Source organism: Pristis pectinata, chromosome 1, assembly GCF_009764475.1.
Source record: "Pristis pectinata isolate sPriPec2 chromosome 1, sPriPec2.1.pri, whole genome shotgun sequence".
NCBI classification, from domain to species: Eukaryota; Metazoa; Chordata; class Chondrichthyes; order Rhinopristiformes; family Pristidae; genus Pristis; species Pristis pectinata.
Genome location: NC_067405.1, coordinates 5,134,891 through 5,155,160, shown reverse-complemented (window position 1 = coordinate 5,155,160; position 20,270 = coordinate 5,134,891). Strand labels below are relative to the sequence as shown.

The 20,270-nt window shown below is 43.8% G+C and overlaps 2 protein-coding genes across 2 annotated transcripts in view; both read left to right on the top strand.

Annotated features, from left to right (window-relative positions):
• Positions 1-4,278: 4,278 nt before the first annotated feature.
• On the top strand, positions 4,279-20,072 carry LOC127569623 (tubulin alpha-1D chain-like). Its single transcript, XM_052014425.1, has 4 exons — positions 4,279-4,424; positions 13,699-13,921; positions 16,048-16,196; positions 18,728-20,072. The coding sequence occupies exons 1-4, from the start codon at positions 4,422-4,424 to the stop codon at positions 19,709-19,711; spliced, it is 1,359 nt and encodes a 452-aa protein (XP_051870385.1). The 5' UTR covers positions 4,279-4,421; the 3' UTR covers positions 19,712-20,072.
• The window catches only part of LOC127569602 (tubulin alpha-1D chain-like), a 30,037-nt gene continuing 14,052 nt past the window's right edge, over positions 4,286-20,270 (top strand). Inside the window, exon 1 of the mRNA XM_052014399.1 lies at positions 4,286-4,424. Within this exon, the coding sequence (XP_051870359.1) occupies positions 4,422-4,424 (3 nt within the window). The 5' untranslated portion in view covers positions 4,286-4,421. The remainder of the gene's footprint in view (positions 4,425-20,270) is intronic.

Sequence of the window (20,270 nt, the reverse complement as noted above, 5' to 3'; positions counted from 1 at the left end):
TTGGTTTTCCTATCCCTCAGAATCCCCTCCAACTTACCCACCACTGATGTCAGACTCACCGCCCTGTAGTGCACTGGCTTGTATTTGCTGACTTTCTTATCCTCTTCCTGCCAGAAGCACCTGCCTATGGCGTTGGAGGATCTGCCTGGTCCCCTTGAATGGAGGACATCCCTCCTGCAGTTGACATAATCCACTAGCCTCTCCAGCATAGCGGTTAGCGTAACACTATTACAGCACCAGCGACCTGGGTTCAATTCCCGCTGCTGCCTGTAAGGAGTTTGTATGTTCTCCCCGTGTCTGCGTAGGTTTCCTCCGGGTGCTCCAGTTTCCTCACACACTCCAAAGACGTACGGGTTAGGAAGTTGTGTGGGCAGGCTATGTTGGCGTCGGAAGAGTGGTGACACTTGCGGGCTGCCCCCAGCACATTCTCAGTAACACAAAAAGACATATTTCACTGTGTGTTTCCATGTACATGTGACTAATAAATAAATATCTTATACCTTATATATCTTATATCACTAAACCTAGGAGCATGCTGCCTGCCCTCAGAAATCATTGGTGCTACTATCAACAATTAACCAGCACTGTGCAGTAGCTGGAAGCACAGTGCACGGGTATCTTTAAGGGCACAGCAAAACCAAATACTACAACCATTTAAGGGCTCTTTTTTTTTAAAGAGTATTAGAGGAATGTGTAATGAAGTTTTAATACCATTAAAGAGGCACATATAAATTTCTAGGCCTCCATTCAGATACTGACATTGGATCTAAATTTTATAATTATCTGCCTAATTGCAAAAATCCAGGTTGACACGCTAGTGCAATACAAAGGTGTCATCTGGCACGAGAAGTTAAAATGGGTCCTGTCTGTTATCCCAGGAGGACATAAAATAATACACAGCACTATTTTGAGGAGTTAACCTCGATGTCCTAGTCAAAAGATATTCCTCAACTGGCATTGCTAAAATAAATTATTAGGTCATTTTTACTTTGGTGTCCCTGGGACCTTTTTGTACACACATTGGCTGCTGCCTTTGTACATTAGACTAGAACTACATTTCAAAAGTGGTACTTCATTGGCTATAAATTGCATTGGGATGTCCTGAAATTGTGAACGCTGCTGCAGAAATTGAAGCTTTCTGCTCTTGGTGGCCAATTTCCTGCACTTCCTTCTGGGAATTTTCCCCATAGGCCTGGGAAACCTGAGGGGAGATTTAACAGAGCATTCTGAATCACAATTGCCTTTGATAGAGACCCTCTCCCGAGGGTCAGCAATCTGAGGACACACATTTAAAGCCATTTTCAACAGAAAGGCTCTAGAGAAAACAACTTTTTACATAGTGAGTTGTTATGATCTGGGATGTGCTGTCTGAAAGGGTGGTGCTCAAAACGGAGTGAAATAAATACCAAAGGAAGGGGGAAGATGAGAGAAGTAGAATTAATTGTACAGTTCTTCCAGAGAGCCAGCATGAACAAGACTGGGTCAAATAGTTTGCTTCCATGCTTTTCCTTCAATGGTTTCTCCCTTTGCTTTACGTGGCACAGTGGCTCAGCCAAAAGAGCTGTTGCCTCACAGCCCCAGAGACCTGGGTTCCTCCTACATCTCAAAGACGTGTGGGTTGGTAGGTTAATCTGCCACTGTAAATTGCCTCTAGTGTATGGGGAGTATAAAATGGGATTAGCGTAGGATTAGTGTAATTGGATACTTGATAGCTGGTGTGGATTTGGTGGACTGAAGGGCCTGTATCCATACTATGGCTCTAATTATTTATAAGTCTCCTGGACATATACTTTGTCAGTTGAAGGGAGCCTAAACTTCAATCTGCCAATTACTTAATTACAATGGCCAATTGTGTATTTGCTGTTTGGTTGTGCATTTATTTGCTCCTATGAAACCAACTTTCACAATGTGTTTCCAGATTTTGTTGCTGAGTGCAGGACAGGTTCTCAGGTGCCGAGGAAGAAGAGATGGGAACTTATGGCTGGGCTTCTTTTTAACAATTAACGTATCTGCTTATAGCAAGTGCTATCCATGGTGCAGTTCAAGGTGTTTGAAGAAGAGTAACATTCAGTCAAAAAACAGGAGTGATATTCTGATTTGTGCACACGTTCCCATTAACATCAACATTGCTGAGGTCAAGAGGATTGAAAGTTTCATGTTCCCAGGAGTGAACATCACCAATAGTCTGTCCTGGTCCAACCACCTATTCACCACAGCCAAGAAAGTGCACCAGCGCCTCTTCCTCAGGAGGCTAAAGAAATTTGGTATGTCCCCTTTGTCCCTCATCAATTTTTACAGAAAGCATCCTATCCTGATGCATCACAGCTTGGTATGGCAACTGCTTTGCCCATGACTGTAAGAAACTGCAGAGTGTTGTGCACATCATGGAAACCTCCCCTCCCAACACTACTCGCTACCTTGGTGAAGGATCCAGCATAATCAAAGACCCCACACACCCCAGGCATTCTCTCTTCTCCCCCTCTCCCATCAGGCAGAAGATACAAAAGCCTGAAAGCACATACCACCAGGCTCAGGAATAGCTTCCATACCACTGTGATAATACTATTGAATGGTCCCCTAGTACGATAAAATGGACTCTTGACCTCACAATCTACCTCGTTATGGCCTTGTACCTGTCTACTTGCTCTGCACTTTCTCTGGAACTGTAACACTTTACTCTGCATTCTGTTATTGTTTTCCCTTGTACTACCTCAATGCACTGTGTAATGAATTGATCTGTATAAACAGTATGCAATCAGCCGAGAGCCTTCATCAGCTCGCGTTCCTCCCCCTCCCCCCACCCTTTTATTCTGGCTTCTGCCCTCTTTCTTTCCAGTTCTGATGAAGGGTCTCAGCCCGAAACATCAACTGTTCATTTCCCTCCATAGATGCTGGCTGACCCGCTGAGTTCCTCCAGCATGTTGTGTATGTTGCTCCAGAATTCCAGCATCTGCAGAATCTTTTGTGTCTATCCATGTGCCTGTTCAGTGTCTTTTACATACTGTTATTGTACCTGCCTCAACCACTTCCTTTGTCAGCTTGTTCCATATACACACCACCCTCTGTGTGAAAAATTGCCTCCTCTCAATCCTTCCCCTCTTACTCTAAATCTATGCCCCCTTATATTTGATTCCCCAACCCTGGGAAAAAGACTGCATGCATTCACCCTCATCATTTTATACACCTCTATAAGGTCACTCCTCAGTCTCCTAAGCTCAAAAGTTGAGTGTTTCCAGTATTTTTGTTTTTTTTTCATCTCCCCTTTGTGTATTTCTCCCGTGCACACATCCCACCTGACCCACCATTCTCCCTGGTTCTATGCTTGCTTAGGAAAAAATACATTAAATCTCTCGCTTCTTGCAGGTTCTGTTTTATTTTTCTCCAGAGATGCTACTGAGATGCTACTATGGCTGAGCACTTCCACTGCAGTAGTGGCAGTAATGGATATGTTGATTTAGGATACTGGCTTGCATGTCATTGCGTGGCAAGCGTACAATGGTTTATCCAGTTGTCCTGATACAGGATTTCAACCCGGAATGTTGAAAATTCCTTCCCACCCCACCGCCCCCCCCCCCCCCACAGATGCTGCTCGACCCGCTGAGTTCTTCCAGCAGTCTGTTTGTTTATCCAGTTGTTGCCTGATTGCTGTTTTTGGGATCATGCTGTGTTTGCAATAACTGTCTCAATTTTCTACACTAATACAGTGATTATAGAGAATTTCTTCTTTAGATTTAAAGCACTTTAGGACTACCTAAGGTTGTAGAATCACTAAATTCATGTTTTAACTGAAGGCATTATTTACTTCACCTCCTCAACTCACCACCATTATCACATCTCCCTCCTGATTAACCCCAGCCCCTCTGTTCCCCAGTACAGTTGATGCACTCCTGGTCCAAGACTCTATATTGTGATTGCCTGTCGTTATGTGCAAGTTGTTACTTCCCTTTTGCACTACACCAGCCTGTTCCTGCAAGGTCACTTCACACAAAGGGTTAAGAGAGCCAGCACGAGTGGTGTGCTTAGGCATGAAATTCAAGCTGCAAGTAAACTGACTGCTTGGAGGGTAGGTGGGGCACTAACATAATGGAGCCACCCTGCTGGGCCAGCTTCGGTGAGTTTGCAACTACTGTGTTTAATTAACTTCTCGTCACGAAGAGGTCAGCCCCTTGGCAGCCTGGGAGTCTGTGGAAGTGCGTTGTGTTGGTGACCGAGTTGGTAACTTGAACACTGGTCTCCTGGAGAGTGCTGATTGTGAAAAGCAATCGTATCTGTCCGTTGGTTGCTACCAACAAACCTCTGAGCTTCCCCTCGCAACCCTTTGTGGCATCACTTCTATAAATCCAGGGAAGGAGATAGCCTTCAGTCTGCTGAAGAACTTCTTGGTCGATTCCTGAAGGTCGCACTGTCGGAGATCTATAACCATGGTGAGTGTTCTGGCTTTATCTATAAGTACTGCCCAACAGCTTGCATTTAAACAGAGCCTTTAATGTAAAAGAAGTTTTTCACAGAAGTGTAATCAGGCAAAAATTTTACACTGAACCGCAAAAGGGTAGGTTATCAAGATCTTGGCTAGAAAGATTAGATTTTTAAGCAGTGTTATAAAAATTAAGAGAGAGAGAGAGAGAGAGAGAGAGAGAGAGAGAGAGAGAGATGATGGAATTCCAGAGCTTGGGGCCTAAGTAGCCAATGGCAGGGTGGCTGATGTTGATGAGGCCAGACTTAGAAGGAATAAGATCAAGATCTCAGGGGGTTGTAGGGCTGGAGGAGATTATATGGAAGGTTAGGTCATATAAAAATGAGAATGTTTAATTCAAGTAGTGAAAATAAAACGTTTGCAACTATTGGTATTGATATTGATTTATTATTGTCACTTGTACCGAGGTACAGTGAAAAACTTGTCTTGCATACCGATCGTACAGGTCAATTCATTACACAGTGCAGTTACATTGAGTTAGTACAGAGTGCATTGATGTAGTACGGGTAAAAACAATAACAGTACAGAGTAAAGTGTCACAGCTACAGAGAAAGTGCAGTGCAATAAGGTGCAAGTTCACAACAAGGTAGATCGTGAGGTCAGAGTCCATCTCATCGTATAAGGGAACCGTTCAATAGTCTTATCACAGTGGGGTAGTTGTGGAGTAACTACGCAATGAGCTCAATGTTACATGCATAATTAAAAGTGTCAGGCTAGTCTGGCAAGTTCTGTGCCACAGCATATCTCTCAATATGTTGTGTGATGGAAGATCAGTAGGTGTGAGGAAGAGGGCTGGTAGAGGAAGAGGTGCATGCCGGTTCAATTGTAACACTTAAGAGAAGTTTGGATGGGTACATGAATGAGAGAGGTATGGAGGGCTATGGTCCGGGTGCAGATAGATGGGACTAGGCAGAAAGCCAGGCTGGCGTGGATTAGATGGGCCGAATGGCCTGTTTCTGTGCTGTTGTGCTCTATGACTCTAGCTGGGGATTTTCAGCGGGAGAGTCCAAGCTCTTCAAGACCAGTTCCATCTGGTGCTTTTCACTCCTTAAAAATCTTGCTCTCTGATACTTGTGTTCAGTCTGGTGTCTCTATCGGAATGTTACTGCCCATGCAGTCTCGATGCTAAAAGTCTCTTCTAGTATAGTCTAGGAGTCCTTATGTCTGTAGATGTTCGTTGCTTGGGGTCTTGTTGCTTGGACAGTCTTTTTGCCTCTGGTTGCTCATTGCATGGAGACTCTTGTTGACCGTGGATCTTTGTTGCCTGGGCAGTCTTGTTACCTGTAATTGCTTATTGTTCTTCTTAGCTGGGGTCTGCTGGTGCATCTCAGGGAATCTCTGACTTGCTAAGCCTGGGAAGTATGAGTCTCTGCACCTGGGGTATTTGTGTCTGAGGGTTCTCTGTCCAGTTTGTTTCTTCGCTGTGTCTAGCTTAACATGTGGATGGAACGTACATTCACATTTGAGATTCTTTGCAGATGAAGTGCACAGATCACATTGCAGACAAAGGTACTGGAACGAAATATCAGCAATGGGTTTCAAAAGACCAGAGAGAGAGCTTGTCAATGTGCAGAGTCCAGGGTTATTGGAAATGCACCAAGAAAATGTTGGGATAGATGCCAACATTGTCTGCCTGGAACTGTTGCTATGTTACCATTAAGTCAGCCATGCCACGGTTGGACACTTTGCCTCTTGACTCGAAAGGGGGCAGAGAATCTGAAGGAGCAGGGAGAGTTAGAGTTCAGTGAGCTGCTGCTCATTTGTTATACCTCCAATCCAACATTTCCAAGTGGTCTGCTTTCAGTATTCTGCAAAGGAGTTTGCTTCTGTTGGTATTGCCAAATCCTCTGTAGGGCATTGTAGTGCGACAGCACATCTCAAATGATTTGTTTTTCCCAGCACACATAATTAACAGTTGTAAAGAATGACTGTGACTTCATGAGAAAGTTTCATCTGCTGGATCCCACAGTTAATACACTTGTAATCGGAGCCACTTGCTATCCTCCCATTGGGGGTTATTTCTCCACAGTTCTGCTCAATAGTTTGCCACCAAGTTTCTTCCGCTTTTTTTTCCAATGAGTTGATAGCCTTTCATGCATCCTCAGTTGGTACAGAATTACATACTACTTATATCATGGAAATAGCCCATTATCAAATGGTAGGTATTAGTTATGCTCCAGATGACTTTCTTTCCATCTCTCTTTATCTTAGCTCATAACTAAATCCTTCTGTTCTTCCCCATGTTTATCCAGTTTCCTCTTATATGCCACTAAGAGAGACTAAATAGTCTGGGCTTGTATTCATAGAACATAGAACAGTACAGCACAATACAGGCCCTTTGGGCCACAATGTTGTGCCGACCTTTAAACCTCGCCTAAGACTATCTAACCCTTTTCTCCCACATATCCCTCCATTTTAAATTCCTCCATATGCTTATCTAGTAATCTCTTGAATTTGACCAAAGTACCTGCCTCCACCACCGCCCCAGGCAGCGCATTCCATGCACCAACCACTCTCTGGGTAAAAAACCTTCCTCTGATATCTCCTTTGAACTTCCCACCCATTACTTTAAAGCCATGCCCTCTTGTATTGAGCACTGGTGCTCTGGGAAAGAGGTGCTGGCTGTCCACTGTATCTATTCCTCTCAATATTTTGTACATCTCTATCATGTCTCCTCTCATCCTCCTTCTCTCCAAAGAGTAAAGCCCTAGCTCCCTTAGTCTCTCCTCATAATGCACACTCTCCAAACCAGGCAGCATCCTGGTAAATCTCTTCTGCACCCTTTCCAACGCTTCCACATCCTTCCTATAATGAGTGTTCCTATTAGTATTCCTTGGAGTTTAGAAGATTTGAGGGGTGACCTTATTCAAACATATAAGATCCTAAGGGGGTTTGACAGGATAGATGTTTGCACCATTGGGAGAATCTGAACAAGGGGACATAACTACAGGATGAGGGGCGAGTCATTTAAAATGGAGCCTTCAGGCTCCATCAGGTAGAAGATACAGGAGCCTGAAGGCACGTACCACCAGACTTAAGGACAGCTTCTACCCCACTGTGATAAGTCTATTGAACGGTTCCCTTATACAATGAGATGGACTATGACCTCACGATCTACCTTGCTGTGACCTCGCACCTTATTGCACTGCACTTTCTCTGTAGCTGTGACACTTTACTCTGTACTGTTATTGTTTTTACCTGTACTACATCAATGCACTCTGTACTGACTCAATGTAACTGTACTGTGTGATGAATTGACCTGTATGATTGGTTTGTAAGATAAGCTTTCCACTGTACCTCGGTACAAGTGACAATAATAAACCAATACCAATACCAAAAACTGAACTACATGGAAATTTCTTCTCGCAGAGGGTGGTGAATCCGTGGAGTTCTCTGGCCCGGCAGCTCATGGAAGTTGGATCATTAGATGTATTTAAAGTAGAGGTGGATAAGTATTTGATAGATCGTAGAATAGAGGGATATGGAGAAACAGCACAGAAGAGAAGTTGAGGCCAGCATAGATCAGCCGTGATCATAATAAGTGGCTGGACAGGCTTGAGAGACCTGATGACCTGCCACTGCTCCCATTCCCTTGTGTTCCACCTGTGATCATCACCTCAAATACTCTCAATGATAGCAAGTTCCACAGTCTCACCAATCTCGGGTAAAGAAATTTTTCCTTGAATTTCTTATTGGAGTTATTTTTCGACGCTCCGTAATACAAACACAAGAAAAGGAAGTAGGAGAAGGCAATAAGCCTGCTCCACCGCTTAATAAAATAATCACTGATCTGATCTTGGCTTTGTCCATTTTCCTGCCTGCCCTCCATTACCCTTGACTCCACTATAGCCCAAGTGTCTGTCTGTCTCAGCCTTGAATGTATTCAATGACCCCACATCCACAGCTCTCTGAGGTAGAGAGTTCCAAAGATGCATGACCCACTAAGAGGTGAAATTCCCCCTCATCTCCATATCCCCTTAACCTGAAACTATACCTAGTTCTGTGTTGCACTAAAAGGGGAAACATCCTCTCACCATCTGCCCTGTCAACACCCCTCAGAACCTCGACTACACCTCGTCCCATCCTGTCTCCTGTAAGGACACCATCCCTTTTTCTCAGTTTCTCCACCTCCGCCACACCTGTTCTCAAGATGAGGCTTTCCATTCCAGGACTTATGAAATGTCCTCCTTTATCAGTAGACGTGGTTTCCCACATCTGATGGAGCCCTCACCTGCACTTCCTCCATTTCCCAAACGTTTGCTCTCCCAAACCCCACCCCTAACCAGAGTGGAGATAGAGAGAGCAACAAACAATCTGCTGGAGGAACAGCGGGTCGAGCAGCATCTGTGGGAGGAAAGGAATTGTCGACGTTCCAGGTTGAAACCCTTCATCAGGACCCAAGATCCTCCAGCAGGTTGTCTGTTGCTCCAGATTCCAGCATCTGCAGTCTCTTGGGTCTCCAGAGATAGTGAGAGTTTCCTTGGTCCTCACCTTTCATCTCATCAGTAAGGTCACATTTCTTAACTACAATCAACAGTGAGATTAGACTCAAAAAACAACTCCTTAATCCCAGGAATCAATCTAGTGAAGCTTTTCTGAACCGCCCAACCCAAGCATAGTCCTCCTTAAATAAGGAGGCTAAAATTACAAGCAGTATTCCTGTTATGGTCTCATCAATACCAAGTACAGTTGTAACAAGATTTCTTTACTTTCATACTTCTTTGCATTTGTGGAAACATCTTCATTATGTAAAAGATATCAAAGATATTAAGCGTTCACTATTTTATAGACCTCTATTAGGTGTCACTCTCCTCCCTCTTTATTAGAACTCCCTTTCTTTGACATGTCCATAGTTAGTGGCTCTTCTCTTTCCCCATATTCGAGTATATATTTGGTCTGGTAGCACAGATATACCAAAACGTTACCTTGACCCCAAAGGTTGAATTACAAGAAGAAATTACACAAATATGGGTTGCAATCTCTGGAATTTAGAACATTAAGGAATGATTTGATTAAAATGTTCAAGGTATTAGGGGAATTGATGGGATAGATGGAGAATAACTACACATCTGATATTTGGTAACTCTAGGACATAGAATATAGAAGATAGAATTTAAAACATACAGCACAGGAACAGGCCTACGATGTCTGCACTGAACAAGATGCCAAACTAAATGAAATCTCTTCTGCCTGTACATGATCCATATCTCTCCATTCCCTGCATATTCATGTGTCTATCTAATAGCCTCTTAAATGCCATTATCATATCTGCTTCCACCACCACCCCGGCAGCCCATTCCAGGCACCCACCACACTTTGTGTAAAAAACTTGCCCCGCACAAATCCTATTCCCCTCTCACCTTAAACATCCTCTAGTACTTGACATTTCTGCCGTGGGAGAAAGACTGTCTAGCCTATCTATGCCTCTCATAAATTTATAAACTTATATCGGATCGCCCCTCAGCCTCCAACAGTCCAGTGAAAACAAACCAAGTCTGTTCAGTCTCTCCTTATAGCTCATACCCTCTAATCCAGGCAGCATCCTGGTAAGCCTCTTCTACACCCTTTCCAAAGCCTCCACATCCTTCCTGTAATGGGGTGACCAGAACTGCACACAATACTCCAAGTGTGGCCTAACCAAAGTTTTATGCAGCTGCAACATGACTTCCTGACTTCTGCGCCGACTAATGAAGGCAAGCATGCCATACGCCTTCTTTAGAACTAAGGGATATGGTCAGAAAATTAGGAAACACTTGTACGCACCCAGGGTGGTCAAAGCTTGGAACTCTCTTCTGCAAACTGCAATTGTTCCATGGCCAATTTTAAATCTGAGCTTGATAGGTTTGTCTTAACCCAGGGATATGGGAAAAGGACCGCTATAAGGTGTTAAGTCAGCTATGATCTAAATGAATGACGAACATGCTGCTTCCCTCTGGGATAAATAACTGCTTCCCCCTTTCCAAGTCTTCATGTCTGTAGTGGGCTGGAGAACAAACACTCAGAAGTAGGGAGTGGAATTGTTATGTTTCAGTTATATAGGGCATTGGAGTGACCACATGTGGAGTTAAGTGCACAGATTAGGCCCTTACTTAAGAATGTTAAATGTTGGAAGCAGTTCAGCATTTACCAGACCCCTGCCTGGAATTACAAACAATCTGCTGGAGGAACTCAGCAGGTTGAACAGCATCTGTGGGAGGAAAGGAAAACATCAGGCAAGGCTTTGACCCGAAACGTCAACAATTCCTTTCCCTCTACAGACGCTGCTCAACCCGCTGGGTTCCTCCAGCAGATTGTTTGTTGCTTCAGATTCCAGCATCTGCAGTCTCTCTACCTAGGACGATTGGGTTGCTTTGTGAGAAAAGGTTGGATAAGCTAGGCCTGTATGTGAAAGTCGACCCTCACTGTAATGAAGCAAACAACAGCAGAACCAAGGAATGTACAAAAAGTTCTTTATTGTTTAACACTAGTGGGAGTTGGGGGCACATGGAGGAGCAAACAGTTAGTGCTGCTCTTCCCTGCACATTGCCTGACTCCAGGAATACAGGGTGCTAACAAACTTAAATACATTGTTCTCCAGTGGGTGTCCACCTACTGCACAGGCATACCCATATTTGGGTATGCTTGACCAGCTCACGCTACCATTGGTCAAGCTGAGGCTGCTGTGTTCAGCCAGACAGGTTAACACATCTTTCACAGTTAGTCCCTAACAACCCTGTTTCCTTGTGGCCTTGAAGCTCAGCAACTCCTTAGCAACTACACGAGCAGGTGGCTCAAGCTGTTTACCAGCAGAGAGAGAGAGAGTAACCCTTTATTCACCAGACCTCCCTTCCCATTGTCTTCTACATGTATCCACTTGAATTTAAAAGACTGAGAGGCAACACGATTAAAACATAAGAGATCCTGAGGGGTCTTGACAGAGTGAGTGTGAAGAGGGTGTTTCCTCTTATGAGACAATCTAGAAATAGGGGTCACTATAAAAATAAGGGGTCACCCATTCAACACTGAGATGAGGTGATTTTTCTTTTCTTTCTCAGGGCCATGAATCTTTGGAATTCTCCTCTTCAAAGGACAGTGGAAGTAGTCTTTAATTATTTTTAATCCTTGATAAACAATGAAATGAAAAGTTACCAAAGGGTAGATGGGAATGCAGAGTTGAGGTTGCAATCAAATCGACCTCAATTTATAAAACAGTGGAGCAGACCTGAGGGGCCGAGTGGCCTACTCCTCTCCTAATGTGCATGTTCATAACCCACATGTGTTCTATGATAAGTTGACTAAATCACCACTTGAGTAAAAGATATTTTGACACATGTTAAAACTGGCAGCTTGAAAAATGCATGCTGCACAGGGAATGTGGCTTTGTTTGAAAGGAGAAGGTTAAAAAAAAGGCATTGAAGTGGAGGTCAGAAACTTTGAACAGTAATTTAAAATCTTGGGATCTCGGGAGCAATTAGAATTTGTGTGGCAGCAAATAACTCCACCCATTTGGATATCTTGGAATTTTCAGGATTTCCTTTGGAGTCTTGGCCCAAGAAATTCAAGTTGTGCAGCCATGCAAAAAAAATGTTTGATGTTGTGGACAGGAATCTAAGTTTAAATCAATTCCAGATGCTGGGATCAGTCTCTCCTTTCTCTTTCTCTTCTCTTGGAGTCATTATGGCATAGAAGGAGGCCACTTGGCCTCTCTAGTCCCTGCCACCTCTCTGTATCCAGTCAGTCCCAATACCCGACTCTATCTCTGTGGCCCTGCAAATTTACTTCCCACAACATAAGAATTGGTAATTGCTTTATTATTGTCACATGTACCAAGGTACAGTGAATACATAAGAAAACATAAGAAATAGGAACAGGAGTAGGCATTTGAGTTTGTTTTGTCATTCATCAGGATAACAGCTGACCTTCTACCTCTGATCCAATTTCCTGCACCATCACATATCCCTTGATTTTCTTAATTTCCAGAAGCCCATCAATCTCTGTTTTGGACTGGGACCACAGCCAACTCTGAGGATTCACCATTCTCCATGTGAAGAAATTTCTCCAAATCTCAGTCCTAAATGGTCCACCCCTTTATTCTGAGACCGTGACTCCTGGTTCAGTCAAAGGAAACACTCTCCCATCATCTAACCTGTCCAGACCTGTAAGAATTTCCTAAGTTCAAGGGGATCACCACTCATTCTTCCAAACTAAAATATAAAGCTCTAGCCAACTAATTTTCTCCTTGTAGTGAACTTTCATTGCATTCCTTCATGGTAAACATATCCATTTTTTTCAGTAAGGAAACCAAAACTGTAGATAGTACTCCCGATGCAGCTTCATCAAGGCATCATTACTCCTGTAATCACATCGCCTTGTTTTAAAGTTACCTGTCCAATTCCATTTTGAAATCACTGCCTCTGCTTCCATTGGCCTCATTACCAGTCACTATGTTAAAAAAATCTCTTTTCCTCATCTCCTTTGTACATGCTGCTCAAAAACTTTAACCTGTGTCACCTAGTCCTTGTAGCATCACCCAATGAAAACAGATTTTCTTTGTTTACCTTATCTAAACCTGTCACAATCATGTACCTTTTGACAAATTTTCCCAAAATGTGCCCAAGACCACAAGAAATTGCAGGGAGTTGTGCACGCAGCTCAGTCCATCACGCAAACGAAAATCCTCTCCATTGACTCAGTCTACACTTCCCACTGCCTCGGGAAATCAGCTAACATAACCTAGGACCTCCCCCACCCTGGTCATTCTCTCTTCTCCCATTTCCCATCAGATGGAATATACAAAAGCCTGAGAGCATAAACCACCAGTGTCAAGGACAGCTTCTATCCCGTTGTTATCAGGCTCTTAAACAGACCTCTCATACACTAAAAGATGACGAGGTAGATTTCCAATCTACCTCATCATGGCCATTGCACTTCATTTGTCAACTTGCACTGCACTTTCTCTATAACTGTGACACTTTAATGTTCAGGAGAACCATCTTAATGGAGAGAGTCATTGAAAGGTGGAACTCACTCCATGTTGGAGTGGTTGAGGTCTTATGCCTATCCACCAAAGTCTTGGATTCATAAACCATGAATGTTGCATTCCATTCCAGGATAAATATATGAGGAAGATATGCTGAAAGGGTACAATGAAGTGGGAGGAAGCCAGCTTGGATCTACTGGGTTGAATGGCTTGTTGAAGTGTTAAAATTTCTGAGTATTAACAATTGTTCATTTTTGTCCCACAGCGTGAGTGTATCTCCATCCATGTTGGCCAGGCTGGTGTCCAGATGGGCAATGCCTGCTGGGAGCTGTACTGCTTGGAACATGGTATCCAGCCTGATGGACAGATGCCCAGTGACAAGACCATTGGAGGTGGAGATGACTCCTTCAACACCTTCTTCAGTGAGACTGGAGCAGGGAAGCATGTCCCACGAGCTGTCTTTGTTGATCTAGAACCAACTGTAATCGGTAAGGTCAATGAAAGAATGGACTGTTGGGGGGGGGGGATGTGTAAAAATGGGGGCATAATTCTCTTCAATTATATTTTCAATTGTGTTACTCATGGAAATACCAGAAGAGAAAGCCAACCATTAAGCTCACTAGCCTGCTCAGCTCTTTGGATAGATCATTGCTGATTTGTATGTTAAATTCATCAATAGTCATGTAATCCTTAGCAACAAAATTCTATTCATTTATACATTTTTAATAAACCTCTATTCTCCACAGCTTTTTGTCTGGGTAGGAGTAGCAAGGATAAAGACTGGTGAGAGCTGAGGACTTCCAGTTTCTTCTGCCTCTTGTGTGAAGCAATTATTCCTTATATCAGTGCTGAATGACCTCACTGGACCCTTAAATTATTTGCCCAACTTCCCCCCAACTATCATCAGAAATAGTTCTATTTAACTCATTAAACTCTTTAATCATTGTACCACCTCAGTTAGAAAGGTGGTACAATGAACCATAAAACCATAGAACCAAAGAACCATACAGCACAATACAGGCCCTTTGGCCCACTGTGCCAACCTTTAAACCTCGCTTAAAACTATTTAACCCCTTCCTCCCACATATCCCCCTATTTTAAATTCTTCCATATGCTTATCTAACAATCTCTTGAACTTGACCAGAGTACCTGCCTCCATCACTACCCCAGACAGCGCATTCCATGCACCAAACACTCGGGGTGAAAAACCTCCCTCTGATATCTCCCTTGAACCTCCCACCCATTACTTTAAAGCCATGCCCTCTTGTATTGAGCACTGGTGCTGTGGGAAAGAGGCGCTGGCTGTCTACTCTATCTATTCCTCTTAATATTTTGTATACGTCTATCATGTCTCCCCTCATCCTCCTTCTCTCCAAAGAGTAAAGCCCTAGCTCCCTTAGTCTCTCCTCATAATCCATACTCTCCAAACCAGGCAGCATCCTGGTAAATCTCCTCTGCACCCTTTCCAATGCTTCCACTCCTTCCTATAATGAGGCGACCAGAACTGGACACAGTACTCTAAGTGTGGTCTAACCAGAGTTTTGTAAAGCTGCATCATTACCTCGCAGCTCTTAAACTCGATCCCCCGACTTATGAAAGCTACCTTATCCATGTGCAAGGCAACTTTAAGTGATCTGTGGATATGAACCCCAAGATCCCTCTGCTCCTCCACACTACCCAGAATCCTGCCATTAACCTTGGAGTTTGTCCTTCCAAAGTGTACCACCTCACACTTCTCCGGATAGAACTCCATCTGCCACTTGTCAGCCCTGCTCTGCATCCTATCAATATCCCTCTGTAATCTCCTACAGACCTCCACACTATCCACAACACCTCTGACCTTTGTGTCGTCTGCAAACTTGCTAACCCACCCTTCTACCCCCTCATCCAAGTCATTAATAAATATCACAAAAGGTAGAGGTCCCAGAACCGACCCTTGTGGGACACCACTAGTCACAGCCCTACAATCTGAATGCACCCCCTCCACCACAACCCTCTGCTTTCTACAGGCAAGCCAATTCTGAATCCACCCACCCAAGCGTCCCTGGATCCCACGCCCTCTGACCTTCTGAAGAAGCCTACCATGTGGAACCTTGTCAAACGCCTTACTAAAATCCATGTAGACCACATGTACTACACTACACTCATCAATCTTCCTGGTCACCTCCTCAAAGAATCCTATCAGGCTTGTGAGACATGATCTTCCCTTCACAAGCCATGCTGGCTGTCCCTAATCAGTCCATGATTCTCTAAATGCTCATAGATCCTACCTCTAAGAATCCTTTCCAACGGCTTGCCCACCACAGATATAAGGCTCACTGGTCTGTAATTCCCTGGACTATCCCTACTACCTTTTTTGAATAATGAATTCAAACATGATTGCCAGAGACTCTAGATGAAGTACTGCAAAGTTAATAACGCACTTAATTTGAGATTCATTACTAATTTGACTGTTCCTGAGCTCCAGATGTAAATAGCTGTGGTAGTTTCCTTTCTAATGGACCCTGGCCTTTATCATTTTGAAGTATATAAAGAATCTACATGCAAGTACAAACCTATGAGTCATTATGTAAACCTTCCTTAAGTAAATAAACCTTGCAATTATGCATTGCAGATGAGGTTCGCACTGGCACCTATCGCCAGCTGTTTCATCCTGAGCAGCTAATCACTGGCAAGGAAGATGCTGCCAACAATTATGCTCGTGGGCACTACACCATTGGCAAGGAACTGATTGATCTGGTTCTGGACAGACTTCGTAAACTGGTGAGAATGGACCCAACGAGAATGGGTTCACATGTCATAAACTGCTTAAAGAATTGCATAAATGTAGCACTTCTCATAACTTTGGAATGTCCAAGCATGATGTCCAAATAAAGTGGAAGCCTGTTCCACAAAGGAAAAAGACCCTCCTCCTGACATTGGTTGGGAGCAGGAAACAAAATGGAGGATTAAAACGTTCTTCTTTGGAGTGGCAGGTAGTAACTAGTGGGGTACTGCAGGGATCAGCATTTGGCCTTAGCTATTCATAATATATATCAATGATTTAGATGAGGGAACAGAATACAATATTTCTAAGATCACAAGACAAGGGAGCAGAAGTAGGCCATTCGCCCCGTCGAGTCTGCTCCAAAGAAAAGGGAAAAAAGAAAAAGAAATGAGAAATTGGGGGGGTGGGGGGGGCGCAAATAAAACACTATTCTAACCCCAATTTCCGGCCTTATCCCCATATCCCTTGATACCCCGACTATTTAGATATCTATCTATCTCTTCCTTAAACGCCTCCAATGATCTGGCCTCCACTGCTGTACGTGGCAAGGAATTCCACAAATTCACCACCTTCTGGCTAAAGAAATTTCTCCTCATCTCTGTTTTAAACCTGTACCCTCTAATTCTAAAATTGTGCCCTCTGGTCCTGGACTTACCCACCAAGGGAAACAGCCTAGCCACATCTACTCTGTCCAGTCCTTTCAACATTTTAAATGTCTCTATGAGGTCCCCTCTCATTCTTCTGTACTCCAATGAGTACAGTCCAAGAGCTGACAAACGCTCATCATACGTAAGCCCTTTCATTCCGGGAAGGAGACGCAAGAGACTGCAGATGCAGGAATCCGGAGCAGATGCTCTAGACGCTGGTCTGACCCTGATCCAGGGTCTCGACCTGAAATGTCCACAATTCCTTCCCCCCTCACGGACGCTGCTCGACCCGCTGTTCCTCCAGCAGATTGCTTGTTGTTACAATATTTCTAAGTTTGCCAATGACACAGAAGTGGGTAGGATTGTGCGTTGTGAGGAGGAGGCAGAGTGGCTTCGAGGTGACTTGGACAAATGCAGCATAATGTGGATAAAGGTGAAATTATCCACTTCATGTTGAAAAACAGAAAGACGACATAATATTTAATTGGTTTTAGAGACTTGGGGGTCCTTGCACACCAGTCACTGAAGGCAATAATGCAGGTGCAGCAAGAAGTTAAGAAGGCAAATGGTACGTTGACCTTCATAAAACTTAGAAAAGTACAGCACAGGAACAGGCCCTTCAGCCCAACATGTCTGTACCAACCATGATGCCCTCCAGTATATGACATTTCCATCACAGCAAAAAGACTCTACCCAATCTATGCCTCTCATACTTTTATATACTTCTATTATGTCGATCCTTACCCTTCAACACTCCAGAGAAAACCATCAATGTTTGTCCTTATAGCTAATACACTCCAATTCAGGCGTAGCCAGAGGCTTTGAGTACAGGAGCAAGGCTATCTAGCTACAATGAAACAGAGCCTTGGTGAAGCTATATTGGTGCATTGTGTGCAGTTTTGGTCTGCAAACTCAAGAAAAGATGTACTTGCCATAGAAGTAGTTCAGCAAAAGTTCACCAGACAGATTTCTGGGGTGACAGGCTGTCATATGAGGACAAGTTAAGTCGTATATGTTGGTATTCACTAGAGTTTAGAAGAATGAGGGAATCACATTGAAAGTTACAAAATTCAGATGGCGCTAGACAGACTGGCTTAGGGGATGACATTTCCCCTGGCTGAGATGTTTAGAATGAGGGGGTCATAATTTCATGTTACAGGGAAAGAGAATTAGGACCGAGGTGCGGAGTGAATGTGGAATTCTCTTCCACTGAAAGTGACAGACGCTAATTTGCTGAATATTTTTAAGAAGGAGAGAGGACAGTTTTTAGACATTGAAAGCATCAAGGAGTATGGGAAGAGAGTAGGAATATGATATTGAGATGGAGGATCGGCCATGAATGGATTGAAAGGTGGAGCAAGCTCAAAGTGCCAAATACTCTTATTTTTCTATGTTTTTTTTAAGTAGCTTGGGCCTGACCTTCACACCTGATCCTCCGTCACCATGTAATTGGAATAAAACTGCCAGCGTGGAATCATAGAAACATACGGGAGAAGACTATTTATCCCATTGAGCCTCATCCTCCAGTATTTGTTCAACACCTTGAAATTATTTATGTTATCTGCTTTACAGTTAGAGCATTCAGACCCCAAAAGTCCCCTCTACATCTTTGGCCAATGATTTTGAACCTTTGTTCCCTGAGTGAATATAATCTAATCCTGTCAATTTTGTATCAACCTTGATTCATCATCACTAACTCTGAAGTATCTGGGAGTCCCATTTCTTTTAGCCTGTCTCACTAAGATGATTTTAAGAAGGCCAGTGGCTTTAATTCACACCTTTTGCTGAAGAGATTCTTTGTGTTATTGAGGAACGCCTCCTCTCATGTCCTTTGCTTTTATTTCCTAGAACGTGGTTAAACCTATGTGTTTCATTCACAGGCTGATCAGTGCACAGGGCTCCAGGGCTTCCTCATCTTCCACAGCTTTGGTGGAGGCACCGGCTCAGGTTTCACCTCTCTGCTGATGGAACGTCTCTCTGTGGATTATGGCAAAAAATCCAAGCTGGAATTCTCCATCTACCCAGCTCCTCAGATCTCCACTGCAGTGGTCGAACCCTACAACTCCATCCTGACCACCCACACAACCCTTGAGCATTCAGACTGCGCCTTCATGGTAGACAATGAAGCCATCTATGATATCTGTCGCAGAAACCTGGACATTGAGCGTCCAACATACACCAATTTGAATCGACTAATTGGTCAGATTGTGTCCTCCATCACAGCCTCCCTTCGCTTTGATGGTGCCTTGAATGTTGATCTGACGGAGTTCCAGACCAATTTAGTCCCGTACCCACGTATCCACTTCCCTCTGGCTACCTATGCCCCTGTGATCTCAGCTGAGAAGGCTTACCATGAACAACTCTCTGTGGCTGAGATCACCAATGCCTGCTTTGAGCCAGCGAACCAGATGGTGAAGTGTGACCCTCGCCATGGCAAATACATGGCTTGCTGCCTGCTTTACCGGGGCGATGTGGTGCCAAAAGATGTCAATGCTGCCATCGCCACCATCAAGACCAAACGCACCATCCAGTTTGTTGACTGGTGTCCAACTGGCTTCAAGGTTGGCATCAACTACCAGCCTCCCACTGTGGTGCCTGGTGGGGACCTGGCCAAAGTGCAGCGTGCGGTGTGTATGCTGAGCAACACCACTGCCATTGCTGAAGCTTGGGCACGTCTTGACCACAAGTTTGACCTGATGTACGCCAAGCGCGCCTTTGTGCATTGGTATGTTGGGGAGGGGATGGAGGAGGGGGAGTTCTCTGAGGCCCGGGAAGACATGGCAGCCTTGGAGAAAGACTACGAAGAGGTTGGCACTGAGACTATGGAAGGGGAAGGGGAGGCAGAAGAAGGAGAGGAATATTAGCCCACTGAATGTAATCCAAATGGTGATAACATTTGGGATCAGTAAGCTGATATGATTCAACTTGAGCTGCAAAAGAAAAGGCTATGCTCTCTAACATTCTTAATAAACATGAAACCAGAAAAGACAAAGAGAATTGACCTCATTGATGCTTGACCTGTTTTATTGCAATTTTCATAGATCCCTATCTTTCTCTTAATAACACAAAATTGTGCAGGAAATTGATATTATCTAGTTTAATCAAAAGAAAACACAATTAGTCATTCTGTAATTGTCAACAAAATAATATCGCAAACCGTATGGTTGGAATGTATGGTGTATGTACAGCATATTAACTGAATAAAATCCTGTCGCTATTCCGCAACCTGTCTATGTGATTTTCAAATATCTCAAATAATGATGAGTCAGAGTACAAGAAAGAGATAGAGAGCCTGCTAACATGGTGTCATGACAACAACCTTTCCCTCAATGTCAGCAAAACAAAAAAGCTGGTCATTGACTTCAGGAACGAGGGCAGTGCACATGCTGCTGTTTACATCAATGTTGCTGAGGTCGAGATGGT